The sequence below is a fragment of the Pseudorasbora parva genome, chromosome 21 (genome assembly GCF_024679245.1).
Source record: "Pseudorasbora parva isolate DD20220531a chromosome 21, ASM2467924v1, whole genome shotgun sequence".
Classification (NCBI taxonomy): domain Eukaryota; kingdom Metazoa; phylum Chordata; class Actinopteri; order Cypriniformes; family Gobionidae; genus Pseudorasbora; species Pseudorasbora parva.
In genome coordinates, this window is record NC_090192.1 from 7,053,671 (window position 1) to 7,070,927 (window position 17,257).

The 17,257-nt window shown below is 38.3% G+C and overlaps 2 protein-coding genes across 2 annotated transcripts; one reads left to right on the plus strand and one right to left on the minus strand.

Annotated features, from left to right (window-relative positions):
- The first annotated feature begins 469 nt into the window (after positions 1–469).
- On the plus strand, positions 470–3,177 carry ptges3l (prostaglandin E synthase 3 like). The gene is made up of 7 exons (XM_067429715.1): positions 470–642; positions 824–937; positions 1,649–1,715; positions 1,928–2,026; positions 2,472–2,561; positions 2,687–2,746; positions 2,842–3,177. Exons 1-7 carry the CDS (start codon positions 614–616, stop codon positions 2,848–2,850), a joined length of 468 nt encoding a protein of 155 aa, XP_067285816.1. The 5' UTR covers positions 470–613; the 3' UTR covers positions 2,851–3,177.
- Positions 3,178–7,386: 4,209 nt separating this feature from the next.
- g6pc1a.1 (glucose-6-phosphatase catalytic subunit 1a, tandem duplicate 1) lies at positions 7,387–15,653 on the minus strand. The gene is made up of 5 exons (XM_067430428.1): positions 15,321–15,653; positions 14,693–14,802; positions 11,835–11,940; positions 11,627–11,742; positions 7,387–11,431 (listed from the first exon to the last, which is right to left on the minus strand). The coding sequence occupies exons 1-5, from the start codon at positions 15,536–15,538 to the stop codon at positions 10,920–10,922; spliced, it is 1,062 nt and encodes a 353-aa protein (XP_067286529.1). The 5' UTR covers positions 15,539–15,653; the 3' UTR covers positions 7,387–10,919.
- Between the last annotated feature and the right edge of the window lie 1,604 nt (positions 15,654–17,257).

Here is a 17,257-nt window from a genome sequence, read left to right on the forward strand (position 1 = left end):
ATTACCTTCTAGAAGTTTGGTTCTACTTGTGCTGTGCTAGCAGCATACAGTCTATTAATTGTACAACATAACTCAAAATAAAATATAAACTGGTAATTTATATTTTCCAGTCACTCTAATTCACAATTTTTTGGTGTTTTTTTTAGTTTACACAGAGATGATAAGGGTATAATTTTTTTAAATGTGCACTTTGATAACTGATGCCAAAAGGCCCCCAAAATGCTATATTGTTGTGTAAATAAAGGGCCAAAAGGATACAAAGTTTTTCATTTTTAGTTGAAACCCTCAGACTCAAATAAACATTTGTTGAGGTTTGCATCTGTTTCTCTGGCAGATTCTCACCCGGGGGAGGGTTTTTTTGGAAAGCATATCATGGTCTGGGTGAGGGTAGAAACTACAGTGATTTTCCAGAGTGTTCCACCACTGCCTCTAAATGTGAAGAGCCAAAGGAGGGTGGGGGTGAAGCAGCTGATACCATCCATCCTAAAAATAGAGTCAATCACTCAGCCAGCCACACACTGAGCTCTCTCCAGTCAAGTCTGTCTTTTCTAGGCAGTAAGGAGAATCTTTCAAAACATTTGCACAAACTACATCAACTCTCTTAGAAGTCAAGATGCCCAAGATTGTGAGACCAGAGAACTGGTAGGTGTGAACGTCGTTGCTTTTGTGAAATGGCAAAAGCCGCATTCTGATGTCTTCATGGTACATGTGACTTTCACAACTTAAACTATATGGTTTCATCATGTTAGATGACAAAGTTGTGTTTTTAAAGAGCAACCAAACGAGAAATACTTTGCTTAAATGGGTTCTTTCATTTTTTTAGTCAACCAGCCAAAACTCTGTGGTTTGATCGGAAAAAGTACGTCACTATCAACTTTGTGGTTCAAAACCCAAAAGATGTTCAGATAGATATTCAGGAAACAAAAATTATTTTGAGGTAAGTAAATTATATTATTTACAATATTTATTATATACTGTAAGTATTAATTAATTTAGCTTTATAGTTTTTTCTCAGTAATATTGGAAATTCAGACTGTGATTCTCAGACAATGGGATTAAATACAAAGCAAATGCAGAATTTTGCTGACATACACTCTTAAAAATAGAAGTTCTCAAAGGGTGTTTTTACAGTGATGCCGGTGAAGAACCATTGTTGTTTCCCCAGAAAACACTTCAGTCAACAGGTCTTAAAAGAACCATTTCTTCTTGTATTTTACAACTTTTTTTTCCCAGTAAAAAAAAAGGACCTACTTTGAAAAGTTTCCAAGGTTGAAACAATCAATGCCATTGCTTTATTTTTAAGAGCTCAAAAATTCTCCTGTTCTCTTTTCTAGAATTCAGAGATCTCAACAAACAAGTGTTCAACATGAACGCAAAATCTATTAATGTTCATTTTATAGCATTATACTCTTGCTAAACACTAACTTTTGACCAATAGCTTTGTTTTATTTATTGTAAGAGTTTTAGAAGAAACATCCGAATGAAACTTATGATAAATTGAAAGCTCCATTAAGTCTCAAAAGCTCAAAAAGAGCCACCTTTGAGCTATAAAATAAAGCTTTGGGGGGACTTTCAGGTAAATTATGTATTTCACTATTTACAAGTAAGACATGGTCTAAAATAATAATAATGTATCACTCTTTTTCAGCTGTAAAGATGTGGATGACAACAATATCTACAATGAGATTGAATTTTATGACCGTGTATTTAAGTGTGTAAGTAGCTTACCGTCCTTTTTGTGATATAAAAATAAACCCTGGAGTTTGTGCTACATGTGCATATTTAATTCAGATTTAGTAAACATATTATTGTGTTTTACTGAAAGTAAAGGCTTGTTTTGTTCACCCACAGTTTATGAAATAAGTGAAATGGGTTAATTACATTTTAAGTAAAATAACTAATAACTTTGTGGATGATGCTCTTTTAGGATTCAAGGGACAAGGTCTTTGACCGAACAATTAATGTCTTAATAAGGAAAGTAAAGGAGAATGTGGCATGGCCTCGACTCCAGAAAGATCTGGCAAAGGTATCTATCTATCTATCTATCTATCTATCTATCTATCTATCTATCTATCTATCTATCTATCTATCTATCTATCTATCTATCTATCTATCTATCTATCTATCTATCTATCTATCTATCTATCTATCTATCTATCTATCTATCTATCTACCGTCCGTCCGTCCGTCCGTCCGTCCGTCCGTCCGTCCGTCCGTCCGTCCGTCCACGTCTCTATCTAGATAGCTAGCTATCTAGCTACTTGCTTGTCTGTCTGTCCATTTGTCTGTCTATCATCTGTCTGTTCATCCATCCATTCATCCATGGTCTTTCTATCCATCTGTTTGTCTGTATGACCACCCACCCATCCATCCATCCATCCATCCATCCATCCATCAGTCCGTCCGTCTGTCCCTCCATCCATCTGTCTTTCTATTGCATTCATCTGAGCTTTCTTTCCTCCCCCTTTCAGCCAGCATGGCTGTTAGTAGACTTTGATAACTGGAGGGACTGGGAAAATGAGGAGGAAGATGGCATGGCAGAATATGAGCAGTATGTAGATGTAAGTCTCTTAATCTGGATGTGGCAGATATCATTTCACTTACTGTTATGGGACTTATGTAGTATGTTGATTTTATACTAAATTCCTACCTTTCTATAAAAATGAATGACTCTTTTGTAATGTAGATGCTTAATGACATTAAGAACAAAGGAGAGCCACCTGCCATGGATGATCTGGATGATCTTGTGAGTACCAAAACCATACCAAATGGTTATGCAATCTTTGTTCATTTCATTTCAGTTTTGTGTTCATTATGACATTTTTTTTGTTTTCTTCACAGAGTGACTGAGTGGAACACCATTTTCCAAGATGAATCTTTACAGTCCAGTTTTTTTCAAAATGTTGAATGCAGTAAAAGCCCATTCACATTGCCCAAATAGATTTTGGGTTTTGTTATATCAGTACATAAACCCTGGCATTGTGAGCTAGACGTATGTAATATATAATTGTCACATGTTTACCTTCAAATACTTCAAATTATTGTTGCTTTGTGTGAAACAAAATTAGACATGTATTTATTTTCTATTTGTTTTGTTATAAATACGACTGAGGAAAGTTTATGCATAATTAATTTGCTATAAAATGTATGTTTTCTACATTAAAGACTTCAAAATGCTTTAGTATTGTTTTGTGAACAACAATTTTTATTAAATAATCAGTTCAATATAAATTATACATAACATACATTTCAATAACCCCCCCCCCCCCCAAAAAAAACAAAAAAGAATAACTAAATAATAAACCAAGTTTAATATTTTGATTGTTTATATATATATATATTTCACAAAATATTTTTTTTTGGGGGGGGGGGGATCTTGGGGGGGGTGGATGCTAATAAATGATCATATATTTTCAAAACATGCAATTTATTGTTTTAAATAAGTATTGTTTTATATTCAATTCAAGAAAAAAGACAGACTAAATATAGGCTCACCTATTATTCATTGAACAGCCTCCGCTCCTGCAAGCACAGCAGGTCTGTGAGCACAAGCGTCCATCACTGTTACGCATGGACAACTGTTGCTCAACTCTTACACAGCAGGATTGTGCCATCCTTCATTAAATACGTCAGCCGAGGTGACCCCTCAACTTAAGCCAACTTGACCTGTACTGTACGTCTGTGTGAGTATGTGTGTGTGTGTGTGTGTGTGGAAAAGCCTTTGCTATTTTATTGCAGATCATTCATGCAATAGACTGGAAAACAGGCCAAGTAGTCATTAACCTTACCTTTTTTGAAACTGGAGTCCATTGATCAAATCTTGTTTATCACTGCGTACAAAGAGGAAGAGACCCACTCAAGACTCTGTACTACAGCGATAAAAACCGATAAGGAGATTGTGATTGCTTAGGTGAAAGGAAAATATCACATGATTAGAGTCTGTCATCATTTACTCTCCTTCATGTTGTTTCAAACATGTATGACTGACTTTCATTCCTCTAAGGAATGCAAAAAAAGATATTTTGAAGAATATGTTAATCAGGCTTTTACAATGAAGAGGGAGAGAAGGACACAAAACCAAAATAAAAGTATAAAAAAATGTAGAGAAGTCACCTGAAGTCAAACCATAGCTTTGTGTGAGATCAACAGATCAACATTTAGGTTGTTATTCACTATAAAAAAGAATCCTCCTCAGCACATTTATTAAATGTTCTTGAGGAAAGTAATGTGACCGTATTGTTCTTTAGAGTAACATCTGTGTTTTAAAGATTGACAGCTTCTGACGCATTACCCTAGCCTAGACAAATGTAATTTTCAGCCAGGGTCAGCAACTCTCCGTTGGCTTGTGAGCTTGAATGAACTAAATCTATTCAGGCTAATCTCATCGTTTATAGAGTCGGTGGTCGGGCTTGGGTGGGCTTAAAGGGGGGGTGAAATGCTGTTTCATGCATACTGAGCTTTTTACACTGTTAAAGACTTGGATTCCCATCCTAAACATAGACAAAGTTTCAAAAACTAAGGTTGGACGTTTGATGTAATATTTCTAAGTCAAAAATACTCCTTCCGGTTTCTCACAAGTTTCGGAGAGTTTTTTTTTCGTGTATGGGTCGGCTTGAGGTCGACAGAGCGGAAGGTCCTTGTATGGGCTGTACGGGCTCTTCTCCCGGTAGGGTGCGCGCACGCGCGACTAGAGCGAAAGAGCAAACTCACGCCCATAAATACTGCTCTTAAGGTGCAGATCCAGTCATCCGTGAACGCTTCTGATGTGCCCTATGGTCGCGCCGCGCTCCACTTTATTCCTATGAGTGACATCAAGCGACTTCAACGCTTCAGCACAGCATTCCGGGAAGGCAGCGCTGCATTTGAACCGATTTGAATGCAGAAATGACGGGAAGCTTCATAACATCACGCTTAAGTCGTGTCGCAAAAGTGGATCTCCACAGTCACTGCCGTCACAGGACTTCACGAAATCAACAGCTACCAAAGAAGTGTGTTTTTGACGGAGCGACTAAATACAGTACATACGAAAATCAACAGCTACCAAAGAAGTGTGTTGTTGACAGGCCACTAAATACAGTACATACCACAGAGACGGACGTCCTGATGTTGCTGTTTCTCCTTTTTTCTCCAATTTATTTCAGCCTCCGGATCTGATTCTGGATCATATCTGTATTAGTTGAATCTGATTTAGGGTAGCGTTTTCTTCTCCACGCTTGAGGACATCACCGCTTTGTGCGCGCTCGTCATTCTTTAGCTCCGCCCACACGATACGCCTCCAGGCGTTCGTTTTTTTTTTTTTGAAAGACTCGGTACAGTCTATATTTCTTTTATAAATATAACAAAACTAAAGACTTTTCGGAGATGTGAAGGATGCAATACTACTCTATAGGTACTCAAGATTGACATGAGATTGACTGAAACTGAGTGTTTCACCCCCCCTTTAACATAATCACGGCAGAGTTGCACCGGTTCCGTGTGAATTTCCTGTTACTTCCCTGCTAACAAAGACCAACACTGAAGTCATTCTTTAAAGGAAGATATGTTTGGAGTTTTGGCAACTGGATACGGCAAAAGTGTAATCTATCAACTAGCTCCGCTGGTGGGTAAAGGCATGAGACTCAGCCACAACTTGCTTGTGAATGCTGTCTCACCACTGATAGTGCTCTGGTTGGTTGAAAGACAACCGTTGGTCCCACCCCTCAGATAGAGCCTTGCCAATTGTGTGTTCCCAGATCCAACATTTGATGTGGGTTTGGCTCGTCAGGCTACCATTACCCAGAGGGGTTGGGCATTTGATCCCTAGTTGGGCCCCACCTAGAGCCCATTTTTCCCATAAAATAAAACGCACACAGGAGAACCAGCTGATGATGTTGATCGTCCTCCATTTTTTTTACTACAATCGACAGGTGTGTGGTCTCAAAGTCTAGACGAATCTTCTAGTGTGCATTCATATTTCTCTCTACTGAAAAATACATAAAATAACACTTTAATCCCTACATTTACTCTCCTAGTGCAGTCCCTTGCAAAGCATGCTGACAACTGCAGATCCACTGGCCAGTTTGTTTGTTTCACTCAGCAGTGTTAAGTTGACCGAACAAACACTTATTAAGTAAAGTCAATACTCATTTTAGTAGAAACAACTCAGTAAATGTAAGTTCATGTTGTTACAGTACATAGTTACAGTGAGTTTTTTTAAGCAATTTGAACAAGATGATTTGAGTGCAACTAACAAAAGTTGTGTGTGTGTGTGTGTGTGTGTGTGTGTGTGTATGCACACTCCTAAACCTTGTGGAAACCCTTCCCAGAAGAGACTTAGCTGTTGTAGCTGCAAAGGGTGGGCCAACTCCATATTAAACCCCATGGGTTAAGAATGGGATGTCATTAAAGTTCAAGTGCATGTACGTTTGGCAATATAGTGTATAAAGATGTACTTAAAAACAAGTTAAGATTACTACATTCATAGAAAACGACATACATTTTCATTTAATCATAAAATAACAATTAAGCATCCAAAGAAAATTACATCCAGTTAAAGTGCTCTTTTTCAGTTAATGTGACTTCTTTCCACAAGGGTGCATGGAAGTATTTCACCCTCTAACAGAAGAATTAAACTAATGCAGGTTAAAGGCTTAGTTCACCCAAACATGAATAAAGTGCCATTATTTCTGTTCCAAACCTGTAAGTCTTTCGTTCATCTTTAAAATACAAATGAAGATATTTAAAATTAAATCAAAAGAGAATTTAAATGAAAGAGATTTCTGTCACAACTACCACTGTCACGAGAGATCGTAAAAGTAGTCCAAATGAATCGAGCGATTAAGTCTTACAGGTTTTGACGACATGAGGGTGAGTAAATGATACATTTTTTGCATAAAATACACTTTTTTTATAAATTTTTTTACAGGCAATGACCAAATAGCATTGTCCAGGACAGAGCAGGGCTGTGTTGGACACGTTCAACCCGTAACCTTCAGTGAAGAGTAAAAAAACATTGATAAGGTTGTTTGTGCAGTCTGTGATGTAACGGGCCACAGATTCTCCAGGCCACCAAGCGCATAAACAAAATGTTCTGCACTTTGGCCTACTACGCCCATCACAAACCCCACAGAAGAACAAAATTTAAACGTCTATAAAAGAGGTTAGAGAAAAGTCGGCAAAGGAAGTTAATATTTAAAAGCAGTGCTCAGGAGGAAAATTAATCAAAATGGATATTTTTCAGAAAAGTGAAATATTTTATTATAACACAAACATTTTTAACAAACCAAACATAACGTAAAGAAAAACTTTTCAGTTTTAAAAACTAAAAAAACTAAAACCCAATTTAATGAATTAATTTGTTCATACTCTGCCTTCTGGCTCTGGAAAAAGTAATACAGAAACAAAAAATGTCTCCCACTGTAAACATTTATTATTTCATTATGCGACATCATGTGCAGATAAAGTCTGCAAGTAAAACTGAAAGTCATGCCTACATGCAATTACATTGTTAATTGATAAAATATAAAGAATTATAGACCTATCCTAGAGACAGTATTCCATAATTAAAGTCATAAAAGGATGCCAAGAGATATCCCTGGATTAGTACTGCATTAGAATCAAATTCAGTAAATAACATTAGCATATCAATACATTTGTACATACGTACAAATATCCATTTGTTAATCTAATCTAGTGCAAATAATCTGTTCTTTGTTCATGTAAAGTCAGGTTTTGGTAGGACGTTAATGTGTAGCTCCAAGTATTCTGATATAGTTGAATGGTGCAATAACTCGCTTTGAGATGAATGATTCCTATAACAGCCGTACAATGTACACAGCCTTACTGTATGCACAGATCATGACTGAGGGACCTTTGAACATAAGATCTGAATGAAAGTTACTTAGTGAATGGGTCAGCCTCCTTTAAAACCATTCACAGATAACAAGATATGCAGGGAGGCTCCAGAATATGAAGACTTGCCAACCACATGCTCAAATAATCTTGGAAAGATCTGAGTGAAAATCACAGCTACATAAATTAGTCATAGTCATGCGAGAGTATTCCAGAGGAGGAACATCTTGAAAAGTAAATTCAATGTCTCATAATGCAACGTTTCATACTCAATAGGTTCTATTCATTTACAACTTAAATTTTTATAGCTCACCATTTTAATTTTTTAATTTTTTTATATTTATAAATTGCACATCAATTCAATGTTACTTACCATTGTTCCTATACCAATTTTTGTACCTACCAGGGCTGTCAAATAGATCAATCTAACATAAAAGTTTCTGTATATATACACACTCACCGAAAGGATTATTAGGAATACCTGTTCAATTTCTCATTAATGGAATTATCTAATCAACCAATCACATGGCAGTTGCTTCAATGCATTTAGGGGTGTGGTCCTGGTCAAGACAATCTCCTGAACTCCAAACTGAATGTCAGAATGGGAAAGAAAGGTGATTTAAGCAATTTTTAGAGTGGCATGGTTGTTGGTGCCAGACAGGCCGGTCTGAGTATTTCACAATCTGCTCAGTTACTGGGATTTTCACGCACAACCATTTCTAGGGATTACAAAGAATGGTGTGAAAAGGGAAAAACATCCAGTATGCGGCAGTCCTGTTGGCGAAAATGCCTTGTTGATGCTAGAGGTCAGAGGAGAATGGGCCGACTGATTCAAGCTGATAGAAGAGCAACTTTGACTGAAATAACCACACATTGCAACCGAGGTATGCAGCAAAGCATTTGTGAAGCCACAACACACACAACCTTGAGGCGGATGGGCACAACAACAGAAGACCCCACCGGGTACCACTCATCTCCACTACAAATAGGAAAAAGAGGCTACAATTTGCACAAGCTCAGCAAAATTGGACAGTTGAAGACTGGAAAAATGTTGCCTGGTCTGATAAATCTCGATTTCTGTTGAGACATTCAGATGGTAGAGTCAGAATTTGGCATAAACCGAATAAGAACATGGATCCATCATGCCTTGTTACCACTGTGCAGGCTTCTGGTGGTGGTGTAATGGTGTGCGGGATGTTTTCTTGGCACATTTTAGGCCCCTTAGTGCCAATTGGGCATCGTTTAAATGCCACAGCAATTAGGAACAACAGCCACGAAGAGGTAGGCCACGTAAAATCCAAGCGGCAACCTCCCACGATCTCTCTTGAAGCCAATACGGAAGTAATGCAAACTGCAATTCCTCAACTGGCCACTAGGGACAGGCTCCAGAAGGGAGCAGAATCTCATTGAGCCCCATGTTAAAATTCCCAACTTTACAGCAGGAAAAAACATGTTTACAGTCTGGTACAAATTGTGGTTTTGGCCTATACGGCTAATCTTGACCTTCATGAAAACTGTGAGCGGGTTGATTTTTTTTTTTTAACTCATTCCTTTACGTTAAGCCTTAAAGTTATGCATAATTAAGGGCGTGGTCACTTTGAGTGACAGGTGAATAGCCATTTATCCATCGTCTATAGTAATTGCATCACCTAAGCTCCACCCACATCCCACCTTTTTGCCCATTTTCTGTTATCCTGGAGTGACGTGCGCTGACTCGCTTGCAAGATGGAGACGCCCAGCTCGCCCCTACTCTAAGCTTCAGAACGGCTTATCGGAATCCTATGGGTGATATCACGGACACTACATCCATATTTTTTTTACAGTCTATGGTAAAATCACAGATGCTGAGGTGCACAGTGCACAGAAATCAGTCAATAGCTACAGACCTCCAAACTCTGTGTGGCCATCAAATTAGCTCAAGAACAGTGTGTAGAGAGCATCATGGAATGGATTTCCATGGTCGAGCAGCTGCATCCAAGCCCTACATCAACAATAACAATGCAAAGCCTGGGATGCAGTGGTGTAAAGCACGCCGCAACTGGACTCTAGAGCAGTGGAGATGTGTTCTCTGGAGTGATGAATCACGCTTCTCTGTCTGGCAATCTGATGGACGAGTCTGAGTTTGGGGGTTCCCAGGAGAACGGTACTTGCCTGACTGCATTTTTGCAAGTTTAAAGCCTGGTGGAGGGGGGGTTATTGTGTGGGGTTGTTTTTCATGTGTTTGGGCTTGGCCCCTTAGTTCCAGGTAAAGGAACTCTTAATGCTTCAGCAAACCAATACATTTTAGACATGCTCCCAACATTGTGGGAACAATTTGGGCATGGCCCCTTCCTGTTCCAACATGACTGCGCACCAGTGCATAAGGCAAGGTCCATAAAGACATGGATGAGTGAGTTTGGTGCAGAGGAACTTGACTGGCCTGCACAAAGTCCTGACCTCAACCCGAAAAAACACATTTGGGATGAATTAGAATGGAGACTTAGAGCCAGACCTTCTCGTCCAACATAAGTGCCTGACCTCAAAAATGTGTTTCTAGAAGAATAGACAAAAAATTGCATAAATACACATCTAAACCTTGTGAAAAGTCTTCCTAGATGAGTTGAAGCTGTTATAGCTGGGGGGCCAACTTATTATTAAACCCTATGGATAAAGGATGGGAAGTTCATGTGTATGTAAAGGCACCATATGTGTATGTGTGTGTGTGTGTGTGTGTGTGTGTGTGTGTGTGTGTGTGTGTGTGTGTGTGTGTGTGTGTGTGTTTGTGTGTCTGTGTGTAACCATATGAGGACACAAATGTGTATAATGACATAGGGTATGACATAGGTATTACAAGGAGAGGGTGAAATATGAGGACATTGGCCATGTCCCCACTTTTCAAAATGCTTATAAATCATACAGGATTAAATTTTTTAGAAAGTAAAAATGCACAATGCTTCCTGTGATGGGTAGGTTTAGGTGTAGGGGCAGTGTAGGGGGATAAAAAATACAGTTTGTACAGTATAAAAACTGAATCAGTTGCAATGCAAAACGGCATGAGTCAAACTCTATGGTTACGATTCACCAAGTTCAAGTTTTGCAAGATATCTGCACTACAGGTCCTTTTTATGCTTGTTTTCATGTAAAATCCAAGACATCGCTCCAGGAACAAGTGCAGTGGGAAGCACCAAAGCAACAGCGCACTTGCCGAATGAAAGAAGGTAGAAAAGTAACTGGTTGCTCGAGGAAAACGTCATCTTATCCAGGACCTGCAGCAACACCAATGACACACCAATACATCCTGTCCTGAAAGAGGCGCTAATGTGTTTCTTGCTACTCATTTCATTGTTGCTTGACAAGTGAAGACCAAGCCCCAGACCGAACAGGGTACCCATGTTCCTCAACAGGCTGGCAAAGGGGGTTGTGTCCATAAGGACCCAGTCTGATTTCACACACCATTTCTGGGCCTTTGCCAATGTCCAGAGCAGATCCACACCAAGAGCTTTCAGAAGCACATAGAAGCCCACCGCGAAGAGCAGCAGGAACAGCGTGACGTTGAAATACTTTCTCAGACTTGCATTGTAGATCCACTGCACTCTAGAGAAAGTTTCTGCAACAATTATACCTGGAAATAAAAGACCAACAGTTGTAAAATATTTCTTCAAATATTTTTCCTTTTTTTCATCATGGACAATCTGGACCCTATTTTAACGGTCTAAGCTCATAGTCTGAAGTGCACTTGCATCGTGCCTGGCATCGCATTTCGCATGCATGATAGGGCCCTCAATGTTATTGAAACACAAAAAATGAAGACACCTACCTGAAATAACGCCGCTGATAACTTGGTGTGGGAAATGTGCTGCCAGGTAAACTCTAGACATGCACACCAGTAACTCCACCAAACCCAGAAGCATCCAGAGCATCAGCTGTAAAAATCTAAAAGCAGACATTACTGTATATTGAAACATTAAGATCATTCTTGAGTTCATAGATCTTTCACAGATCTACTTATCACGTCTCAGACTCACCTATAACTTAAAGGAGGCATTTTTCTTTCAGCAACAATGGAAAGCACTGCTGTAACCATTACATACCCAACTCCTGCAGAACCCATGGCATGACCAGATGGACTCCCTGACAAAAAAACAAAAAAGCATTGTGGTGAAAAACAGTTTAGGGGAAAGTTAAGGCTTTACACTATTGCGTTACCGCAAAAAAAAAAAAAAAAAAGTAACTAAGTTAGTTCGTTTTTATGGAAAGTAATGCATTGTGTTACTTTTGTGTTATTTCTCTGTTACTTATATGAATTAGCTTACTAAAATATTTCACGTTCGTAATTGTTTTGACTTTTGCCAACTTATTCAGGTTTACAGCGCACACCAAAAGTGAATAAATCCTCAAACTGACACCTGTACAGTAGAGGCCGCAGCTCAAACAAACCTTTCAGATGTGCAGCTATTCTGGAGAAGAATGTTAATCTCTCATGATGCTCATCTAAAGTAATTTTTGCTAATTTGTATGGTTGAATTGGACACAACACTACAATATAAACATGTTCACACTGCTCGCAAAGCATCTGCACTTACTCCTGATTCTCTCAACATGTGGACATGAGAGCTATCAGTCAATAAATGGCAATCTAGTACTTTTCTGTACTTAATTAAAAAAGTAACGGATATTCTGTTGCAAATTTAAAAGTAGTGTGTAACTTTACTCGCTACTTAAAACAAGTAATCTGATTACATAACTCGTGTTATTTGTATTGCGTTACACCCAACACTGGTGAACACAGGGCAAAGGTTAAACAGAGATTATATGAAAAACAATTGTTTGATCAGAGATACATCTTGTCAGGAACTTTTCAGCTCAGCTGAAATCAGCCTAAAGTGGTTTGCCGGTCTTGGCTGGTTTCTTGGTTGGTTTAAGGAGGGTTTCGAACCCTATTTTAACAATCTGCGTGCATGGTCTTAAAGGTGCACTATGTAGTATTTTTGCAGTAAAATATCCAAAAACCACTATACCAGTGTTATATATTTTGTTCAGTTGAGTTCTTACAATATCTTAAATTTTTCCAACTATTTGTAAATTGTGAGAAAATTGCTATTTTAACCAATGACCCGGGACGTTTCAGCATAGTGTTTGAGCGAGTCGCCTGTCAATCGCGTCATATCTGCGTTTCCCTCAGTTTTATTCTGCAGAAGCGCTTTTCTCTTAGCAGTGTGAACATGTCACAGCAGCGCCGAGCGAACGCACAGAGTAATGTCATAACATAATTTTAAACACACTTAAATGTATCTGATATGATAAACAGAGCTGCATTACCTGACCGGAATAAGCAGAAGTGCGAGCGCTGGCGACTGTATCCCGTCCCGTCATAATAAAAGTCCCAGTGTTCGCGAGCCGTGTGTTTGTTTAACAATCGCTCCAGCGGCCATGCTCAGCTCCACAACACTCGGTCCTGCTCTGCTTTACACTACAGTAACGTTAATAACCGCATCCATTAACATAATTTCTGCCCGAGTCCTATTTTCCACCGGCTATGAGGTAAAGACCACATGTCCCAAGATACTGCGCTCACACTTGGTGTCATCAAACTACGCCTTTGTTTAGAATAGGCGCTCTCCAGTGGATGGAAAGTTGCATAGTGCTATGCACCTTTATGCACATGGCGCAGGTGCACTCACTGGGTGTGTTGCACTTTTGCTAGTTTAACGACGGAAAAAACGGCATCAGGCAAATGGTCCAAAAGGGTTGTATCTAGTCTCTTAATGAGTCAAGGGCGTGTTTTGGGCTTAACGTGCAATAAACCAATCAGAGTCTCATCTCCCATTGCCTTTAAAAGCCAGGTTTGCATTCATTGCAGCATGGCGGATTTGCCATTTCCATGGTGAAATTTGCAAGCAGAAAGACAGAATGCTTCTCCAGAAAGGAATCCTTTTATTTTTTATTTAAAAATGTAGTGTACGCAATTTATACAACCACCTTTAGTCGCAACACTCCCTTTAAATAACACAAAACATACTGTGATACACCCATATATAGGTGCACATCACAACAAAAAATACATTTGACTTTAGACCAGGTTTTTGTTGGTCAATGGTGCAGTCATTTTCAGTTCCTCAAAATAGCAACACAACAAAAATGCGCCTGAACACACCTCGTCTTCAGACAGCACACTCATGGGCAAACTGATGGGCATGAGTGCGTTTGCCTTTTAAACAAGATGGCGCTGGATGTGAAAATGATAACTGCATCGCGCTGAAACTAGCAAAAAACACCTGCGTCATGCCTGACGTCGCATTTTGCCAGGTGTATGATAGGACCCTTCATGATTGTCAGACAGTGAGACCAGCTAAAACTAGATAAAACCAGCAGAATACAAGCAGCCATTTAGATAAAATATCAGTTTATATCAGGTAATTTATGAGCCATTTGAATACTAATTCAGGTCAAGAATGAATGGATACTCGGCAGCAATAGGTGTAATATTACTCATAAATAATAGGCCCTTGAACTGAAGTGGTACGATAACCAGGTGCCAGATCCATTTCCACATGAGAGATTAGATCAGCAGAATAGATCAGTTAAATTACATAACTACTGCTATATAGAGTAGCAGATTTAATTGGGAGCTGTAATTCACACATGGCATATTCAGTTATAAAGTAATAAGAAGGGGATGTAATATACAATCAGCCAAAAATTGGCAATTTGGAAGCAGATTGGGAAGCTTTAATTCAGCAATACTGACCGATTTAAATTTTATTGTGTAAAAAAAAAAGAGATTGTAGATTGCCAAGTCTGTGACCACTTGATTGATTTTGATTGGTCAATCACAGCTTTCTCAGCTTTCACAGATAGCTATGCAATATAAATTTTAATATACCTGGTCCCGTTTCACAAGTGATGGGGAATTGTTGCAGTTCAGGATGTTTTATAGGGCCATAAAACTTAGTCTCATTCACCCACCAGTACGGCCTCTCACCGAAAAGCACCCTATGAATATCACAAAATATAGAAATATTTAAATTATTCATTTATTTGAAGAGGGAGAACAAGAGCACAAAGATAACATACAACACAATTTAATAATGTAATATAAATATTATTTACCGGTAATGAATAATAACAAATAATGCAAGTTTAATATTAATATAAATAATTAAAAATGTATATTTCTGGTCCAACTTTAAATGAAGTGTAATACGGGTAAGGTTAGGGACAGGGTTGGTGGTATGGGTAGGTTTAAGGGGTAAGGCAAGGGTCAACAGATTAATTACAAATTAATTACAGCTCTAATTAATTACATATAACTACAGTGTAAAAGTGCATCAGATCATTCATTTAAATGTCAAAGTTAAAGACACTTAATATAAAGTTGCTCAATATTTCTGATAATGCACCAATTTATTATGCACCAGCATAATCTTGTCACATTATATACTAGTTTGGGGATTTTTTTCCGCTTTGAGAAACGTTTTAATTAAGAATACACAAACCAAAGAGCATCTCACCACTTCAGGACGAGGTTTAGCCAGTCTCCAACCACGGCCACCCAGATGAGTTTAACACCCACGTCTCTGTGCAGATGAAACCAAATGGGGAAAAACACGAAAAATGTGGTGTGGAGATCCGCCACCGAGGAGACCCACTGAAACAGATTCTCATAATCCCGGTATTCTGTCTGCAAATGGACAGCTAGGTTCACCCCCCAGCTGTGAAACAGGTCCATCTCTGAAGCCTGAGATCGGGACGGTCACCCTGGACGAATGCGCGTTTGGTTAGTAGGGTAGACGCAAGGCGCAGGGATGGGGATCAAAGTGGAGATATGAAGGCAGGCTGCCAGGTTTCGTCTAAACTCGACCCCAGTTTTCTGTTCTAGTTGGACTTTATTCAAGGCTAGGTTTTTTTTTGTTTGTTTGCATGCTGGCTGGAGAACTCCGGGGCCCTCGATTTCATGACCTTTCACCTGTGATGATGCTGATGAGGCAAACACTGATAAAAAAACCGATGAGAGGACACAGTTTAAGTTTTGTCTTTGGTTTCATGAAGTGTGATGTCACTATGATGACATCTTAAAGTCATGCATTTAATGCAAATGATTTGACTTTGACTTTAATGGATCTGTATGGCTTGTGATCCTTCGTCACTCAGTACATGGGAAAAGGAAAGATTACTGTTTTGCAAAATCATTGATCCATCCGTTTTCTGACTTGAGATTTGGTTTTGTTGTTCTTTATGGTGCTATGTTCTTACAACACGTTTCAATTGGGCTCTTTCCTTAAGGAAAAGCACATTTACCTTTAAAAAAGGGTACTTACTACAGAAATAATACATTTATTTTAAACGTATTCACTTATTAATTTATATGTATGTATTTAGATGCTTAATTGCATGTTATTTATATATGTATAATAGTTTAAATGTATATTAAATACAATTAGTGCTTTTTGACCCACTTAAGTACTTAATTTCTTTATATGTAATTCTTAATTATTTCCATAGTTCCATAGAAATAGAGTTAAAGTGTAATAAGTGTAAAGTGTAACATATTACATACACATCACATGTTAGTCAACACATCAAAATAAATGACCTTATTTTAAGTACAACAAAAGTCTTTATTTATAAGACATTATTACAAAGTGGACTTTTAAAAGTGTACTTAAGTGTGTTAAGAAAAAATCATGAAAGTGTACACTTTAACTTTACACTTAAGTGGCCTTTTATTTAATTAATATAACATTATCTGCAAGTACAGTTTTTTAAATGCACTTTTAGGATTTGAAGTACACGGGAAGTGCACATTTAATACAATCAAGCAAACCTCTTTTTCATAAGGGTTTTGACTTAGGGATGTGTACTTGATCTCACATTGTTCGAAAAAGTACCCGAATGACCTACTGCTTCCGGCGAGGTTGGAAAGACACTGGAGAGGATTTGTGAATGGAGGTGAAATGATGCTGGGAGGCCACGAAACAGTAACAACATGGTGGATGGAGTACGTCTAAATTTCTTTAATTCTATCTAGAACATACTTTTTTAAACATTTGTGAAGTAAAATGAAATGTAGTACCTACTCAGTATACAATTTCGGACGACACATTTATTTATTTATTTATTTTTACCAATCCAACACCTTTGCAGAGTTTTATACTAGCAAACACCACTCACATTTTATTTGATGCAAGGATGGTCTGTAAATATATTTGACCAGGGGAAATATAACTGAACACAAATATCAGCTAGAAAAATCCATGCATTCATTCCAGTTTAGCTTGTCATTTAAGCAGATCAACTTAAGTAATGATTGATTTACTTTGTAACTACACACACGTAAACAAGTGATTCAATGCAAATCAGAAACTGCTTATGCAAGCAGCCAAATGAGTGGCTGTCTTAGAGTGATAGACTGCCACAGCTCTGAGGTTATCTTCTGAACAGGATTCCC